The 19,216-nt window shown below is 46.3% G+C and overlaps 1 protein-coding gene across 1 annotated transcript; it reads left to right on the plus strand.

Annotated features, from left to right (window-relative positions):
- The first annotated feature begins 728 nt into the window (after positions 1–728).
- On the plus strand, positions 729–5,109 carry LOC309806147 (dipeptidase 2-like). The gene is given in 12 exon segments (XM_082624685.1): positions 729–769; positions 1,096–1,222; positions 1,527–1,656; positions 1,871–2,012; positions 2,314–2,383; positions 2,504–2,680; positions 3,060–3,144; positions 3,812–3,887; positions 4,537–4,567; positions 4,571–4,672; positions 4,772–4,918; positions 4,921–5,109. Coding segments are annotated over 12 exon segments (1,197 nt in total). The 5' UTR covers positions 729–743; the 3' UTR covers positions 5,005–5,109.
- The last annotated feature ends 14,107 nt before the right edge of the window (positions 5,110–19,216 follow it).

The following is a 19,216-nucleotide window of genomic DNA, read 5'->3' on the forward strand; positions in this document are numbered from 1 at the left end:
GTTACCCACCCCCCATTTCCAGAAACTATCTCTTCCCCCACACCAGCCCCCATGACCCAGTACCGGGGAACCGGGAGCCCAGAGCACTTGTGGCCACAGAGTCACTGGCACGCAGCCCTCGGGGTGGGCGGGGCCGGCTGCAGGCAGATGGGGACGAGGTGTGCTCCCGGGAGGCCTCGGGCTGAAGGTGGCCCTCTGAGAGAAGCACCCCAGCTTGGACAGGAAGGTTAGAGGCGGGGGAGAGCAACCTAGGGCGACCCCTCGGAGCAGTGGGAGTGGGAAGAGGGGCAGGGGCGGAGGGACCCCGCGATGGGAGGCGAGTGAGCTCTCAGCAGAGGCCAGCTTAGCCCGCGGGAGCTGCTTCTGAGCAGGGGGCGGGAGGGCAGTGCCGCCCTGTGGCTGCCGGGCTTTGCGGATCGCGGCTCTCCGCACACGGGTCGCAGGGTCCTGTGACTCCGTATCCCCTCCCTCACCCCGCCCCCCTTGCGAGGCCGTGCCGCTGGGTGGCCTGTGTCGACAGGCAGAACCCCATCGCCCGCCCTTCTCAGACCCGCCTCTGCAGGCCTGCCTGGCCCTGCGAAGCTTGCGGCCCCGGGGGCCTCGAAGGTCCCCGCGCACTCAGCCAGCGGCCTCTGCTGTGTCTGCTGCCCCTGCTGGGTCTGCTGCTGCTGCCGGTAACCGGCGTGCAGACCACGCCGGGCACCTCCAGCACCCCAAGTCCGCGGGAGAGCACACGGGCCCTGATGCGGGACTTCACGCTTGTGGACGGGTGGTTGCAGTGTGTGCGGGCTGCTGGGGGCCGGTGGGGGCCTAGCCTGGCCCTGGGCAGGGGAGGAGGTCCGGAGCATACAGAGCTAGTGGGGAGGCTCCCTCACACCACCCCTGGATGTCCTCTCCATCATCTATGTATGCCCTTCCCCTTCTCTGTCATCCCCTCCCTTGTGGGAACCCCTCAGCCCAGGCCTCAGCTGCTCCTAGTATAGTCTGTGTGACAGTGTGAGGTGGCGGACCCTCAGGCTGGCCCAGGCCAGGCAATGTGTCCTACCTGATCCCAAGACCTAAGAAGCCCACCCATTTGCCTTGACCTCCCTCCAGCCACAACGACATGCCCCTGGTCCTGAGGCAGTTTTACCACAATGGGCTACAGCATGTTAATCTGTGCAATTTCAGCCATAGTCAGACCAGCTTGGACAGGCTGAAAGACGGTCTCGTGGGTGCCCAGGTACCAAAGGGACACACAAGGTGCCACCATGGCTGCTGGGGAATGTGGGGCAGTTTGGGGGCCTCAGAGACCACAGGTTAGTCACATTGGAGCTAAGTTACCATAGTGACCTAGAAAGTGCCATGCCATGGATGCTGGGGGCTACAGGGGTCACAGTGAGCCCACCTGATGGGCTTCCAAGTACCGCAGAAAAAGCAACGCATTACATGTGACTTCTGGGCACAGTGAGTGCTGTGCCAGCTGAGGAGGCGATGAGAAGCCCAAGGAATTCCAAAGCCCAAACTAAGCCCTGGCCTTCCCTCAGTTCTGGTCAGCCTACGTCCCATGCCAGACCCACGAACGGGATGCTGTGCACCTCACCCTGGAGCAAATTGACCTCATCCGCCTCATGTGTGCCTCCTATTCTGAGCTGGAGCTTGTGACCTCAGTTAATGGTAGACGGGGGACTTCCGTGGTAGTCCAGAGGTTAAGACTCCACGCTTCCACTGCAGGGGGCTCGGGTTTGATCCCCGGTGGGGGAACTAAGAGCCCTTATGCTGCGCGGCACAGTCAAAACAAAAGGTAAACAGACTGGTGGTGGTAGGTGTTAGGGACTTCAGTAAGCTACCTCTGCCTCTGAAAATGATCATCTGACCTACCTGCCCCCAGCTCTCAACAATACCCGGAAGTTGGCTTGCCTCATTGGTGTGGAGGGCGGCCACTCACTGGACAGGAGCCTGTCCATCTTGCGTACCTTCTATGCGCTGGGTGTGAGCTACGTGACACTCACCCACACCTGCAACACGCCCTGGTGAGCACAGTGCAGATGGTAAGGGCCCAGTGAGGCAGGGATCTGCCCAAGATCACGCTGGGGCCCAAAGCAAGTTTACCCCTGGGATCCAGCCCTGAACCTGGGATGGGGAGGGGAATGGAGGTTTGCAGAACAAGACTGAATCCCCAGAAGGGCCCTCCTACTGCCAGGCACAGCCCAGTTTGGGTCCCTCCTCTTGCACCAGGGAGTTGCAGGTGTAGACGGTTTGACAGAACCTCTTTCTAGGCTCTTGTAGCCAAGTCATGACCACCAGTCAGACTGCCTCCTGGCCATCCTGCAGGGCACAGAGCTCAGCAAAGGGTATCCACCCCTTCTACAGCAATGTCAATCGGCTGACCGGCTTTGGCGAGGTAAGCACCCGGGTTCCATACCCTGCCCCACATGAATGTACAACCCCGTCTGTTCCCTACAGATAAATGCACACAAGATAAATGCAGCCCTGATGCCCTCTCCCCATCCTGTCCCTGCAGAAGGTGGTGGCAGAAATGAACCGCCTGGTTTTGACGGTGGACTTGTCCCATGTCTCGGATGCTGTGGCACAGAGAGCCCTAGAAGTGTCACAGGCACCTGTCATCTTCTCCCACTCAGCTGCCCGGGGTATGTGCAAGAACACTCGGAATGTTCCTGATGATATCCTGCAGCTTCTGGTGAGAGACTGCCCTGGCCCTCATACCTAAAGCAAGAGGTTCAAACCAGGAGCCCTTGAACCTGAGCCTCTTCTCCCTCAATTTCCTCAAACCCCAGGTTAAATATCTTCTGCCCCCAAAACCCACGGTCCACAGTCCCTGAACTCTTGAGCCCTAGATGGGGGTCTAGGTGGTAAGATACTCCTCCAAACCCGGAAACCCAGGGCCAAGACACCACCCAGACCTGGGCTGCAGCTCCTCCATTCACACAAACCCAGAGAGGAGACGACTCTGACCTCAAAGCCAGGGCTGAACACCTTCCTTACAGGGGCCGAGAGAGTGAACAGGCAGGTGGCTGTGCTGGGGAACAAGCTGACTGTCCACCGGTCCGCCCCTGCAGAAGAAGAATGGTGGCATCGTGATGGTGTCCTTGTCCATGCGGGTGCTGCAGTGCAACCCGTTAGCCAATGTGTCTACTGTGGCAGGTGAGCCTCACCCTGGGCTCTCTGAAAACTCTGATTTGGAGCTGAAGCTGGGTCCAAATTTGGGGAGGACTTCAGAAGAGCCCCAGTCGTTTAACCTACCTGTTGGCAATAGGTACATCTCCCAAAAACCCAATAATGGGCGGTACACAGCACCTTGGTGCCATGTGGAACTGGAGCCACGGAATCAAAACTGCGATACTGATGGGTATCAGGGAGGTTGTCAGACACAGAGCCCAGGTGCTGCCCATCTGTGCCTCTGCAGGAGCTCCTAAAGCACACTGCCCCTACCTCTGACCAAGGGACTGGACAGCTCCTTGGGTCTTGGGGTCTTCATCAGTTGTACTCTTGTTCCTCTCTCATCCTCCACACCCGGGGAAAGGAGCCCCCACAGGTTCTCAAGGAGACTGGGAGGTAGGGTGAACCTTGGGTGGGAAATGGCCCAAACAGGGGGCTCTGGGGTCCACTCCAAATCTGAAGTCCAATCTAGAGCCAGCTGGGATCACTTCAGATCAAACCTCAGGGCCCTCTAGTTGGTACTCTTGGTGCCAGGCCATGAAGGAACTGGCCTGTTTGGCCTACAGGATGCACAAAGGGGAATCAACAGAGGCCAGTCATCACCCCCATCCCTGCCCTAGAAGCCCCACACTGCTGACTTTCCATTCTTCAGATCACTTCGACCACATCAGGGCAGTCATTGGATGCAAGTTCATCGGGATTGGCAGAGATTATGACGGGGCTGGCCAGTGGGTGCTTCCCCGTGGCTTGTCTCGGGCTGGCTGGGCAGCAGTGGGGCTTTCACAGCCACCATGCCCACCACACTGTGGTCCTCATGGACTTGACCATAGCCTCAGGTGGGCTGGCCCAACTGGTATCTCCCCTCTCCCAGGGTCTGCTTCCTGGGCTCTCCTGTCTGTTTGGCCCTCCTCTAGGTGATCATATTTGTCTAAAACACCACACAGAGCTCATCTGCCCAGCATCTGCGCCCATCCAGTGCCAGCAGACCCACGGCCTCTGAGCAGACTCTTAGCAAGGTCTGGGCCGAGCTGACCATCTTCTCTGCCTGCAGTTGGGTCTGTGCATGCAGGGGGGTCACCCCAATTCTTAAAAAGCTTTTCTTCTCTTTATAAATGGAGGCAAAAATTGCATTCAGTGAAAGGCATAGATCTTAACAGTACAACTCAATGACTTTTGATGAATAGTCGAGGCGTTTTTGGGGCCTTCCTCTGAAGGATGAAGAGCAAGAGTGAATCATTTACTCTCTCCAAGTCTCCATTTTCCATATCTGACCAGGGCTGGGGTTCAGTGGACCCTGGACACATAGGGCTTTGGTTCTGACTCAGGACCAGGGAACAGGTCTGAGGCCCAATAGCTGGCTGGCTGGCAGCCACACAGGTTCCCACAGGGGCTGGAGGATGTGTCCATATAGCCGGTACTGATAGAGGAGTTGCTGGGGCGTGGCTGGAGTGAGGAAGAGCTCTGGGGTGTGCTTCGAGGAAAGGCGCAGCGGGTCTTCAGACAGGTGGAACAGGTCTGTTGGGCTGGGCAAAAGAGTAGCTCTGAGCAGGTGGCCTGAGCAGGTGTACGCGGGGGTGCTGTGAGCAGTGCTTCCCGCTGACTGCGCCTCCAGGTACGGGAGGAGAACGAGGGACAGAGTCCCTTGGAGGATGACTTCCCAGATGAGCAGCTGGGCAGCTCTTGCCGCTCCTTCCTCCCACGTCTGCATCAGAGAGAAGATCTGGCTCCAGACCAGAAACTAACCAGAGCTGAAGTTCGTGGGAATTCTCAAAATCTTGCCCCCACTTATTCCCAGGCCTCACAGTTATTGCTGCTTTCCCAGTCCTCATTGTTTGGCTCTGGTGATCCAGTTAATCCTGCCAGATGTCACTTTGGCAGCCACAGATACCCCACAAAGTTTCCTTGCATGCGAGCACAAACATTTCCTATGTATTATTATTTTCTGATCATTCTTTCAGTGTATCCCTTCTGGCTTTGTGCAAAGTCATTCTTTGTTTTGTACCTCGCTGCTGCTGAGCTCTACAGGTCCCGCTCCTTCCACACAGTTCACCAATTCCACCCAGTGAGTTTTTCTTTCATATATTTTCTTATTTCTATTTAGGGCCTTTTCTTTTCAGCTTAAAGAAGTCCCTTTAACATTTCTTGTAAGGCTGGCTTAGTGGTAATAAACTCCTTTCGCTTTTGCTTCTCTGGAAAACTCTCTATCTCTCCTTCAATTCTGAATGAAAACTCTACCATGTAGAGAATTTTGGGTTGGAAGCTTTTCGTTCAGCACTTTTGAATAAATTGTACCACTCCCTTCTGGCCTGGAAAGTTTCTGCTGAAAGATAAGCTCATAGTCTTATGAGTATTCCCTTGTGTATAATGAGTTCTTTTATTCTTGCTGCTTTTAATGTTCTCTATCTTTAACTTTTGACATTTCATTTATAATGTGTCTTGGTGTGGCTTTCTTTGGGTTCATCTTGTTTGGGACTCTCTATGCTTCCTGGACCTGGATGTGTGTTCTTCCCCAGGTTAGGGTCGTTTTCAGCCATTATTTCTTCAAATATGTGTTCTGCCCCTTTCTCTTCCTCTTCCCCTTCTGGGACCTCTGTAATGCAAGTTAGTACACTTGTTGTTGTTCCACAGGTCCCTTAAGTTATCATCATTTTTTTAATTCTTTTACTCTTTTTGCTGTTCTATTTGGGTGATTTCCACTACTCTGTCTTTCAGGTTGCTGATCTGTTCTTCTGCTTCATCCAGTCTGTTGTTAAATCCTTCTAGTGTATTTTTCAGTTCAGTTATTGTATTATTCAGTTCTGTGACTTCTGTTTGGTACTCTCTTATGTTTTCTATCTCTTTGTTGAAGTTCTCACTCTGTTCATTCATCCTCCTCCTGAGTCAAGTGAGCATCTTTATGACCATTTTGAACTCTTTAACAGGTGAACTACTTATCTTCATTTCATTAAGGTTTTTTTCTGTTTTTTTTGTTTTTTTTTTTTTTAACTTTTTGGCCATACTGTGAAGCATGCAGGATCTTAGTTCCCTGACCAGGGATTGGACATGCATCCCCTGCAGTGGAAGCATGGAGTCTTAAACACTGGACCACCAAGGAAGTCTCTTTTCTGGGGTTTTATCCTTTTTCTTCATTAGGAACATGTTTCTTTGTTTCCTCATTTTGTTTGAGTCTCTGAGTTTGTTTCTATGTATTATGCAAAGCATCTCTCTCTCCCTGTCTTCCAGGAGTGTCCCTAGGTAGGAGATGATCCTTGTCATTTAACCTCAGCCTCGTTCTTTGTTGTCTCTTGAACAGCCCCTTTAATTGTCTCAGACTTACAGTGCCCAGAAATGCAATCCCTTTTGGGCACCTGAGTCTAACACTCAATGGGCATTCCCTGTGTAGGCTACATGTGCCCACTGATACTGTTGGGCCACGCAAGCAGCATAAGGGGGCAGAGCTGCTCTCCTGCAGCATCTGGCAGTGCCATGTGAAAATGCAACTATTACTAAACTCCATTCAGGGACTACTGACAAATACAATGGGCCAATAAAACAAAATGAGAAAGGAAGAAGCAAAATTATTATTATTTTTAGATAATGTGCTTATCTATCTAGAAAACCCAAGAAAAATATAATGTAATGCTATTAAATTGAAAAGGATATTCAGTAGGATGACTGGTTATACAGAAGTACAAAAATCTATAACCTTTTTTTTTACAAGTAATGAGGGGATAACATTTACAATAACAACAATATAAAATACCTAGGCATAAATATAACAAGAAATATAGAGGAACTATAAAATCCCACTGAGCAATAAGAAAGAAAGCAAAAGTAGATACATTCTGTATTCTTAAAAGACAGAATATGTTAAAATGTCATTTCTCCCCGAAGCATTATATAATTTAAAATTGGAGGAAGGGTGGGCAAGGAACTTGAGATAATTATTGTAGATTTCATCTGGAAGAATTGTTTTAAAAACTAACATTGGGCGATTTGTTTACCATATAGTAAAACATACTATAAAGCCAAAAAAAATTTAAATAGGTACAAAAAGACAAAAGTGAATCAATGGAGTGAAACAAAGTTCCAGAAAAAGATCTAAATAAATATATAATTTTAATATACCATCACTTTTAATAGCTTGCCTGAATTCTGTTACGTGGATGTAGAGTACCCTCATGGTACCACCCTCCCTGATCATTGGTTATAGATAAGGTGACTATGATCATACTGATTTGCCTCTTGGTTTATGCCTCTTGCCTTGGTATAATTTTAATAGTGCCCTCTTTCACTCAAAATTGTCCCCTTTTGGATAATACATTGTATGGTCACCCAAGTTATGTATATTGTTTCTAATTTTTCCCAATTATAAATGGCACTTTTATAAATATCCCAGCAGCTAAGTCTTTATACAGAATTTAAAAATGACTCAATCAAGGAATGTGAACATTTATGTTTTTTTAATATATATTGCCTTGTCTTCCAGAAGGATTGCACCAATTTACACTCCCAGCAGCAATCATAGCAGTCATTTTTCCCAAATCTTAACAAAAGTGGATAGTACCATTCATTTCAAAAAATCTTTGCCAGTTTAATAAGTGAAATTGTGTCACTGCTTTAGTATAGATTTATTTCATTACTGTTGTGAGCAAACATGTATATAGGTTCTTTCATTGCAAGTGACAGAAAATAATCCTGGATGGGTTAAATCAAGAAGAATGCAGAGGAAGGACATTAGAAGCCTAGAATTTTGCAGGGGCCACCTCACGTGGCTTGTGGGATCCTAGTTCCCTGACGAGGGATGAAACCTGGGCCCCCTGCAGTGGAAGCATGGAATCCTAACCACTAGACTGCCAGGGAATTCCCTAGAGGCCCATAGAATTGATGGGAGGCTGGAAAGTCAGGCTTAGAAATGGACACAGGCATCTTTGGAGGTGAGGAAGCAGGAGATCATAGAGGAGGGATCAGGGGAACAGTAGGTTGGGGCTTAGCTATGCCACCAACTGCTATGTGACCTTGAATGCCTTCCCTGCACCTCCATTACTTCTTGAGGAAAAGGAAGAAGTTGGACTAGATAATCTCAAAGTATTTTTTAAATTTCATCATCTGTGAGTCTGAGCACAGACGTAGAAAAATCTTCATTCCTGGAAAAAAAATGGAAATAATGTCATGATATATACTTCTGATTGCTAATTAATATTCTCCTCTATTCAGTAATCCACTCCTCAAGACAGTTACAGTGGGAACTGTGAACTTTTTCCACCTTTGAGTAGTGTTCCCTTAGTAATAACAGTAACAGAAACTGCTCTGAACTTTAATACTGATAAATGAAGAGACATAGTTTAGAATTCTCCCCAAGGAATAGAAAATCACTCCCAGCTTAGAATTCATGAGTCCACAATTTCAACAGAAAAAAAAATGTACATATATCATTTCCTCCTCACCTCCCTAATTTTAACTTGAAGAGATCAGCTAAAAAGCGGAGAAGGGCATTGTGTGTGTGTAGGAGGGAATTACACTCGCAAGTTCTGCATCTCTTCTCAAAGTTTTAATTACAAAGAGATAGTTTTCTGAGGCCCTGCTCTTGGCAAAATACTGACCAGATAAACACCAAGTTTAAGTCATAGGAAATAAATCTTGCACTTTGGATGAATTTACTGCGTGTTCCATTTCTTTAGGAAAATTTTAGTTTTATATATGGCAATAACTATTTTTTCTCCCATCATTCCTGCAACTACTGAAGAGAGAAATTTTGGTTTTGTCCCGAGAAACTGCAGCCTCTGAAAACTGAATCTCTATAGGAAGTGTGTGTGTACATGTGCATGTGTGTGTGTACTTGTGTGTGTCTATGAATATGTGTAATTCTGCACCCAGAGAATGGGTGACTAATCACAATACATCTAAACTTCTTCAAAATCTGGAGGGAAAAGAGTGGGAGAAGAACATCATATCCAAAGTTTAATAACAACAAAAGCTAACACAAGAGATCTTGGGATGGAAATAATATACAAGAAGGAGTGCATTTTGTGAGACTTTGGGGGGAAATGCAGATTATTCCTTAAAAGAACTTTGCTGAAAAAAACATTTAAACTGCAATGTTTATTTATTTATTCACCCTTTCTTACAGAAAAATTACCAGTTGCAGTAATGTCAATTGCTGTTGCTCCTCTAACAAAGTTCATTGAAGTTCTCCATTTACTAATGGCCTTCTGGATCTCATTCCAGTCTATTATTACGGTATTAAAAACTGCTACAAACATAGAATTGCTATATACTTTACACTAAAAGACTCAAAATGTATGCCAAAACTTGGCCTTCTCTTTCCCATCTCACTCCCTTAGCAGTGTTTCCCAGGATCATCTCCCAAACAAACACCATGCACATGATTCCTGTCTCAGGGATCTGCTTTTGAGAGGAAGGAGGAGGGCAAACCAGGACAGTATTCACGCTTGCACATAGGAGACAGTGTAATGGTGTTTACTCGAATTGCAGAGACAAAAACGTGAGAGGTATGGCTGAAACCACCTTTAGAAACACAATCTACCCCCACACCTCGTATGTCGGGTTGCTTGGTTGTTTGTACATTGTGCCCAAATTCACTTCCTGGTTCATTTCCTGAATTGCAGTCTTGGCTTCAACAATCTGTTGAAGTAAGTCTTGCCTCTCCATGTCTGTCTCCCCCTCTGTAAAGGATCCTTCCCACCTGGGGTTGACTACTTGTTGATGTTATTTTTATTTCTCCTGAGTCTTTAGACAGCCCCGAAGGGCTGTCTTGGCCTTTCTTGAATGTGATCCAGAAATTAATTTGGCCCTCGTCCTGGGCCAAAGGGTTAAGGTGAGGCACTTGTTGGTAACAGCTACATCTATAAGGGAAAGTTGCCACAAGATAAATGTTGAGGTCAGTGGTCAAATTCGCAAAGCCCAGCTGCTCCTCCCTTGCCATCCTTGGAGGATTACGGTTTTTCTTGATTAGAGGAGCTACTGCATTTTCTTCAGGAAGATGAGAGAAATTTTCCTCCATCGTGGGTTTCATTTTCTATTCCTTTAAAGATGAATAACATACCACTCAGTCTTGGGAAGAGGATTTAGAAAATTTCTGCTGAATCCTGTTTCTATCCTAATGGCCTATAAGAGTGAAATCACATCTCACAGAATTGTACCAGAGGAGGAAATCAAACAATGAGAGAATCTGGCTTAATTGTTCCAGCTTCTAAGCACTGAGACTGAATGAGGACAAAAGTCTTCCTCTAGTGTGACTTCACAGCTGATTCAAAACCTCCAGGCTTGGAAAAAAATCTCTCTCTTTGTCTGGTTCAACACACGCCCTAAGTAAGTAATCACACCAGTAAACATCTGCCATGACATGGTAAATGGGGTCTGAAAACCAACTGCATAAAATTCAGGGTTACATTATGGCGAAGTTAACGAAAACCAGTGTTTCTAGGCATTCTATGTGGTCTCAGAGGGCACAAAAGTAAAGACAGTGAAAATGATACTGTTTTCAACTGACCACGTAACTGGAAAATTCCCAGTTACCACAAAACCGCCATTTCCAACTGGCTTCTCCCTCCCTCTCATCCCCATCAAGAGAATCTGAGCCTGCACTTGTCTGAGAGTCAGGATGGGTGGGGGACAAGAGCCAGTCACCAATGATGATAGAACCAAAGTTGCCTACCCTCCTTGGGGTTTTACTGTACAGCTTTAGAATCCCTAAGGTACAATTAGAGATTGTCCTAGAATTCACCCCACTTCCTGACTGTTTGCTGTAAGCCTAATAATTGTGTGCTTATTCTTAGGTTTCATTTAAAAGATTAAAAAAAAAAGGGTAGCAAACTCTGAAAAGTGTGGACTCAAAATGCCTGTAATGTGATTCCATTCCTGGTCTCTTTGATGAACATAAAAATTCTCCTCCACTTGTCTCCAAGTGAGAAAAGCCATGCTACCATCAACAAGATGAACATCCCCTCAGTACCAGGCCTTGGTGAATTTACTGCCCTAGCTCCTCTTTTGCCGCCATCTTCTTGAAAGATTCCACTCTCCTGCAACCCCTTGTCTCCCATTCACTCTATGGGACACCGAGTTCTGACTCCACCCCCACCCGCATTGCTATGGCAGCAGTCACAGGGCTCCCTGCACTGCCAAATCCCAGAGATGCTCCTAAGCCTTCTTCCTGAACTCTCCAACCCACGGCACCATCCACAAGTCTCTTCCTACACAGCTAACCTCCCCTGGCTTTGAGACAAGGCTCCTCGCTGGTCCCCTCTTGCCTTGCTGGCCATTCTTCCACAACTAGTCACCTTTTCCTGAAGAGTCTTAAGATCTTAACATCCTTAAGCTCACCTGAATTTGACCCTTCAACAACATTCTCACTGCCCCAAACAACCTTTGCTTCTGCTCATCCCTTCAATGTCAGTTATTTCCCAGGGCTCTGCTCTCAATCCCTGTACCCTTACAGTCTATCACCCTTCATAAACAGGAATTATACTATGTCACTCCTCTGCTCAAAACCCTCCATTGCTCCCCACTAACTGTCCCCCTCCCACTACATTTCTGACATCATCCTCCTTCTCCTCCTTTTCCTCACCCTGTTTCATCCACACTGCTTCCTTCCCTTTGCTCCAATGCACTAGCCATGCTCCTGCCTCAGGACCTTTGCATTGCCTGTTTTTTCTGTGTGGAACACCCTTCCTTCAGATATCACACAGGACTTATTTCTCATCTTCATTCAAGTCCCAAAGTCACCTTCTCACTTTATTAAAACTGTAATCTTCCCCTGTCATCCAATAAGGTGCTCCCAATCTTCTTTTCTCAAACACCAGGACAGCAGGAATCTTTTTTGCTTTGGTCCCTGGTGTATCCTTAGGTAGAACAGGGCCTCCCGCATAATAGGTACTCAATGGATCTTTCTGCAATGAGTGATGAATGAATGAACTGTTCATATATCACCTCATACACTCCTGTGGCTTCAACTACCAATTTTATGATGAACCCAAATCCATGTCTCTAGTTGTGGCCTCACTTCTAAGCCCCAGACCTATATGTATCCATCTGGCCATTGAGCACCACCAGTGGGACAGCTCTCAGGCATCTCAAACTCAAAATACCAAAAATAGAATTATTTTCTCTCCCCCCCCCCACTCAAACCTCCTCCTCCTCCTCCGTTCACTATCTCAGTAAATGGTGTTGGCCCCATATATTTGCAAGCCAGAAACCTGAGAGTTATCCTAGACTCCTCGTGCACTCACCCACATCCAGTCCATCAGCTGCCCCACCTCCTTCTCCATCCTCACTTCATACCAGGCCCCTCCATTGTCCAGCCACCATTGACTTCCATGCTTTCATACATGCTGCTCCCTCAATCTTCCTCACTCAACCCCAGGTCCAACATTTATCCCAAGTATCACTTTCTTCCCAGGATTCCTCCTGTAGTGCCCAGTGCATACAGACTCCTATCACACTAATAATTAGCTTACTTATTCATCTCCAATACTAGGCTCTGAGGTCCTAAGTGTGGACACCATGGCTAATTGCATCCTGATGACTAATACGGTATCTACCACATAGTAGGTATTTAAAACATGTTTGGGAATTCCCTAGTGATCCAGTGATTAGACCTCTGTGCTTTCACTGCCAAGGGCCCACGTTCAATCCCTGGTCAGGGAACTAAGATCCCACAAGCCACACAGTGCAGCCAAAAAACAAACAAACAAACAAACAAAAAACCCAAAACAATAACAAAAAATGTTTCATAAATAAATAGATCTTAGTAAACTAAGTAAGATGCCTGCATTAAGTATATTATTTTAATGTATGATGAAAAAATACAGATTATCATTACAAAACTGATTCCAATCCTTCACAGTGCCTGACCCATAGTAAATATTTAATACATATTTTGCTGAATGAATGGGGAAATAAATGCAGAGCAAACAGCCTTGGCAAAGGCAAGGAAACAGGAAAGCAGCATGATATCAAGCAATGGGGATCATTTCTAGGGCACCGAAGTTCATAGTTAGTGGTAGGAGTGGGGCAGGAGGGCAGGAGAGGAAGCCAGAAGGAAGAATAGGAAGAGAGATAAAGGGCCTTGAGTTTGGGTTCAACTCTGCAAGCAGTGGGGAGCCCTTTACGGTATTAAGTCAGCAGTGATTGATCAGACGTGTGGTTTAGAAAGATCCCTCTGTCAGAAGAATGAAAGATGAATTGGCATGAATTGGATGGTGTGGAGTGGTGAAGGAGAAGATTGGACTTTGGAAGATCAAATAGAAAGTAACCTTAGTACTTGAGGGTTTAAGCTGTCAAAGTCTAGCTGGACTGAGTTCTGGAGACATGTGAGAAGTCCACAAGGATCTTCCCAAGCTAAGGGGAAAGTCATTGACCTTCTCCCAAAGACTGAACTATAAATGGACAAGGGCCCCATGGTCCCAGCACTGTCATGGTAGACCACTCATGTCTATGGGTTAGGTGAAGTGTTGTCCATGTCTTCTAATGAAATTCCTGACCAGTTTGATGAGGTTGTCATGGGTTCCAAAAACCCATTCAAGCACATATGCTACCCACACTTCCACTTAAGTTACTTAGAAAGCTCTGGGAATCCAGCAAAGAACACTGGCCACTTGCCCATCATTTCTCTGGTTCAGAAATCAAGGGTTGCACAATGGGAAAAACTGAGGCCATTTTCAGCAACCACTTGCATTGACAAGATCCAAGGACTTTTCTTCCTTCTCTGTCTTTTTGTTCTAGTCTAAGTGAAAGGAAGCCTTATTCTTTGGGTGCTGGTCAAAGTTTGATCCAGTTGTGAAAACTGGTTTGGGCATCAAAAGATCCAGGATATAAGATAGTGTTTTGAGATACCCGAAAACAATATGTTGGGGGAACTTGACTTTTTGTTAAGACAATGCTATCAAGTCTTCACATTATTGAACAGACATGATCACTGGTTCTGGCTGGGCCATAAGTCAGAGGCTTATGAATCCCAGAAGCCGTTCTATCAGACTGGTATTTCCTACGGGGCTATAATAAAATGGGTACTGTTTGTATGTGTGGTACACTTTTACAACGAGCTTTGGGTGAGCTAGCAGCTGGCTAGAAACCCTGCTAGCTGGAATCACATCTGCCTCTTTCAATAATGATCCTGGGATGAGGAAAGTATACTTGTGTTTTGAAGAGTCTTTTAAACAATATTAATGCTATATGAGAATATGAAAAGTTGAATTATTGAATCTTAGTAATTTTAGGTAAAAGAAGCAGTAATTTGAGATGTTCCAAAGTTTGCTTGCATGGGGGTGGGGGGGCTTCCAATGTCATCGCACTCTCCCTTGTACCAAAGCCAAGGAACTCAGAGAAGAGTCACCATTCTGAAGCCACCTGCTGTACCAAGCCTATGGACCAGAACATGAACACTCAATGGGAGGCATAAGAAGTGTCTTTATTATTTACATTCCACTGGGGCAGAAACTAAAATTAAGGACCTGGCCAAAATTACAGTTGGTGATGGTCTAACTGTGTCTTGAAGTTCTGCCTCAGATTCCAGAGGAATCCCCACTCTATGGGAACCATCTCTGTTTTGAACTTGTCAACTTGCCAAGTTGACACTTCATGATGTAAAAGCACCCTCCTGGGCTAGACTGCCTGCATTCAATCCTAATTCTACCAGTTAGAAGTTTGTCTTTCTTTGCATTTAAAACTTTTTTCCTTTACTTAGGATGACAGTAAATAGCAAGTTTTTAAAAACAAACAGTTCCTGTGAAGAGGGACAGTGCTTCCTCTGTCTTCCCAGTCTTTGCAGCTGCTGTTCCATTTGTCTGAGACCCTCTTTTCCCCATTTTCCTGCCTGTCTCACTCTTTAGATTTTAGTTTGAATTTAAGTTCCTCAGGGAAGCTTCTTCTGGCCTTCCAAGGTTGAATTAGGATCCCTTCTTCTGTGTTCTCATGGCCATGCTTACCCCATCTAGCAATTACCACCCTGGTTCCTGTTTCCACCTGTTTCCCGAATGAGACTGCGAGCTGAGAGGCCTACTTGCATCGCAAGCACCTAATTAGTAACACATACTGGGTGCTCAAATATTTGTGAAACAAGTACACGAACAGACAAATGAATGGACAGTCAGCGAAGAAAGGTCAGTAGACGATAGAGTCAAGAATACTCTCCTGTAGACCCTGAATTCCAAGTGGGGACCCCAATGGCGCTTGGCCTCCATCCCGGGGCGTGCAGTTTCTGGGGCGTTCACAGGCAAGAGGGAGCAGTTTCCACCACCTAGGACTCTCGGGGTCCCTTGCACGAAGATCCTAGAACACAGACAAAGCCAGCAAGAGACTGCAGTTCCAACAGTCGGAGCACAGCTTGATCTTCTATGACTCAGAGCGTGCGCGATGCCCGTCTGTTGGGTGCAGAGAAGGCGCGCACCTTGAACGCCCCAATTTCCCCGCCCTCAGTTTACTCCCTAGTCCGCAGCTGTAGGCACAGGTTCCATGTAGGGAAGATGCTGGCAGGGCAGTGACAGTCCCAAGAACCCCCTATACCGCTTCCGTCACCTCCCTGCGGCTGCGCCCCCTTCCCGGGGGACGCGCGCAGCGAGGGGGCCGCCGGGGCGGGGGAAGGGTCGGCGCGGGGCGGGGAGAAGCGTTTATATAGCGGCGAGGAGGGTTGGGAGTTGCCGCCCGCCTGCAGGACACCAGGAGGCCAGAGGCTGCCCTCGCCGCCTCACGTCCCTCCCACGGTCCCCTTTGGCCCCACGGTCTCCCCGGTCGGCGGCACTCGGCGCTGCGCTCCCAGCGGTGCGCTGCGCTCTGATCCGTGCGCTGCGAGGAGACCCGCCGGGGGCGGGGGCTTGTGAAGTGAGGGGCCGGGAGCCGCATGGACTTTTCCCCGAGGTAAGTGCTAGAGCCGTTGTTGGCTGGGCCGGCCAGAGCCAGAACTAGGTTTGCAAGTGGTGAGTGACTGCCCGGTAAGGACGCGCCGGATGGACGGGGATGCTTGAGGATCCCGGTAAAGGGAAGAAGGGGTGTCAGAACCTCAAAACCGCCTCGTTCTGTTTTTCAACTCCTCCAGGCAGGGTTAGCTGACCTCACTGCGTTTTTCTGTGAGTTCCCCGCATTCTCCTCTTGGAGAGCCCAGAGTACACTCTGGTCACTCTCTCTGCTCCGGGCTCCGTGTCCCCCACCGCACTCCCGAGAGCTTCGAAGGCTGAGAGGTGCCTCACTCAACACCGTGTCCCCACGCCCAGCACAGGGCCTGGAGTGTGGCAGGCACCCAGGACGGCATGGGGAGTGGATGAATGAGGTTAACCAGCCGGGGTCAGGAAAAGTCCCTGCCAGGCCGGTCCAGACCCAGCCTGTACTTTTGCTGCTGAAATCACCCAAATTTATTAAAGATGGTTGGAGTTTTATTGTTAGCTGAAGGGAGAGGAGAAGGCAGAAAAAATCCACCCTTTTATGAATGCCCAGTAACATTCTGCAATGAGTAGAACCCCAGCTACCTGGCTCAGTGTCAACTGTGCAAATAATTTCGATGAGCCGGGGAGGCCGGTGGGAAGAGGGGAAAAAAATGGCACTAGGAAGTGATTTCTTCTCTTCTGTGTCCTTTAGTCATAAAGATTTCTCATTTCTCTTTTTAGAAGTCTACTCTATGGAGATACTTAAAGATGATCTTTGCCAGTTGGGGGAAATTTTTCCATAGGGGAAAAGGGTGGTGATGCTGATTGGGAATAACTGAGACGTCTATGAAAATCATAAGACTTAAGATAGGAAGGATATTAGAAGTCTTTTGTTAGGAATTGCTACAGTTACAGAATCTGCAATCACACTGCTTTTTAAAAGAAGGATCTATTTGATGAGTACTATTTTTAATACAAAACTTTCCAGTATGGCCTTGTCTAAATAAAGTGTTTTAAAATACATGGATGGCCTTAAAGGTTTTTCCTTTGTAAAAGAAGTTATCAGCTTTCTCCCTCCACCCTCCCTCATTTTATTCCAAAATATTAGAAGTGCAGAGGGAAGCCTGAAAAGAAAGCTTACCTTCCGCTCAAAAGTCCATGTGTTTTGGACATTGTGCCATGTGAAATCAAATTTTATGATGTACATAAAAGACTTTATGGGAACCACGCCTTGGAGAATCATCTTTAGCCTTTTTTTTAGTAATAAAACCCATCTACCTGTGCTCGCTTCGGCAGCACATATACTAAAATCGGAACGATACAGAGAAGATTAGCATGCCTCCTGCGCAAGGATGACACACAAATTTGTGAAGCGTTCCATATTTTTTATGTATAGCTGATTCACTTTGTTATACAGCAGAAACTAACACACCATTGTAAAGTAATTATAGTCCAATAAAGATGTTTTTAAAAAATCTACCTTTACTAAATCTTTTTGTGAAACAATTCTCAAAAAACACCGTTATTAAATATAATATACTTGCAACTTCCATTTTTCACATCCCCTTCAGATAGTCCAAATTTCAGGAAAGTTTGAGTACTTGGAATGTTTATCAAGAAAGAATTTCTTTATTTACCTATTTGCATGGACAGTGCCAAGAGCAGCTAATTAAGTCATCAAACGAAGGTCAGATTATAACATTGTGAATAAAAGTTGGTGCATTATTTATTCATCTATATACACAGTATACTATGTAGTCCTGCTAATATAATGGTATTAAAAATGACTGAAAATATCTTCCCTGTCAGTAAATACCTACTGTCTCTGGAATTTCTCAAAAATATGTGATTGCGAGGTATACCACCTGCAAATAAAGAAAAGTGGTCATGACTAATGATGGTGTATTTGTAACCAAAAATCACTCACTCTTACAGTCCCAAGAAATAAGTATGAAGATTAAATTTTCTACACTTCTACTTTTATAAGTGTCATGAATATGACTTCTCCAGAGTGATCAAAAGTTGGCCAAAATCTTTTTTCTCCTTTCCTGACCTTTTTGTAGTTTTTTGTTGTCACTGTTATTTAAAGTAAGAAGTCCCGTAGCTTTGCTCTGAAATGGGTCTAGGTTCAGATTACACAGGAGCTTGGATTTCGCTTAAGCTGTCTTGAGTCTTTTCTCACCTGTCACAGCAAGCAGTGGTACCTACCTACCTCACAGGGATGTGGGAGAAAAAATAACATCCTTATAAAAGGCAAGACATACGTGCTCAATAAACGAGGGTGATAGTCATGGTAGTGGTAATAATTAAGTGTCAAGGCACATAGAAGTGTTCCCAAAAGTTCATTTAGCGTAGAGTCCAATTTTTTTTTAACATCTTTATTGGAATATAATTGCTTTACAATGGTGTGTTAGTTTCTGCTCTATAACAAAGTGAATATACATATACATATATCCCCATATCTCCTCCCTCTTGCATCTCCCTCCCATGCTCCCCATTCCACCCCTCTAGGTGGTCACAATGCACCCAGCTGATCTCCCTGTGCTATGCGGCTGCTTCCCACTAGCTATCTATTTTGTATTTGGTAGTATATATTAGTCTATGCCACTCTCTGACTACGTCCCAGCTTACCCTTCCCCCTCCCCGTGTCCTCAAGCCCATTCTCTACATCTGTGACTTTATTCCTGTCCTGCCCCTATGTTCTTCATAAACTTTTTTTTTTTAGATTCCATATATATGTGTTAGCACACGATATCTGTTTTTCTCTTTCTGACTTACTTCACTCTGTATGACAATATCTAGGTCCATCCACCTCACTACAAATAACTCAGTTTCGTTTCTTTTTATGGCTGACCAATATCCGATTGTATATATGTGCCACATGTTCTTTATCCATTCATCTATCGATGGACACTTAGGTTGCTTCCATGTCCTGGATATTGTAAATAGAGCTGCAGTGAACATTGTGGTACATGACTCTTTTTAAATTATTGTTTTCTCAGGGTATATGCCCAGCAGTGGGATTGCTGGGTCGTATGGTAGTTCTATTTTTAATTTTTTGAGGAACCTCCATAGTGTTCTCCATAGTGGCTGTATCAGTTTACATTCCCACGAGCAATGTAAGAGGGTTCCATTTTCTCCACACCCTCTCCAGCATTTATTGTTTGTAGATTTTTTGATGATGGCCATTCTGTCTGGTGTGA

This window comes from Mesoplodon mirus, assembly GCF_964341445.2.
Source record: "Mesoplodon mirus genome assembly, chromosome: 6".
In the NCBI taxonomy this organism is placed as follows: domain Eukaryota; kingdom Metazoa; phylum Chordata; class Mammalia; order Artiodactyla; family Ziphiidae; genus Mesoplodon; species Mesoplodon mirus.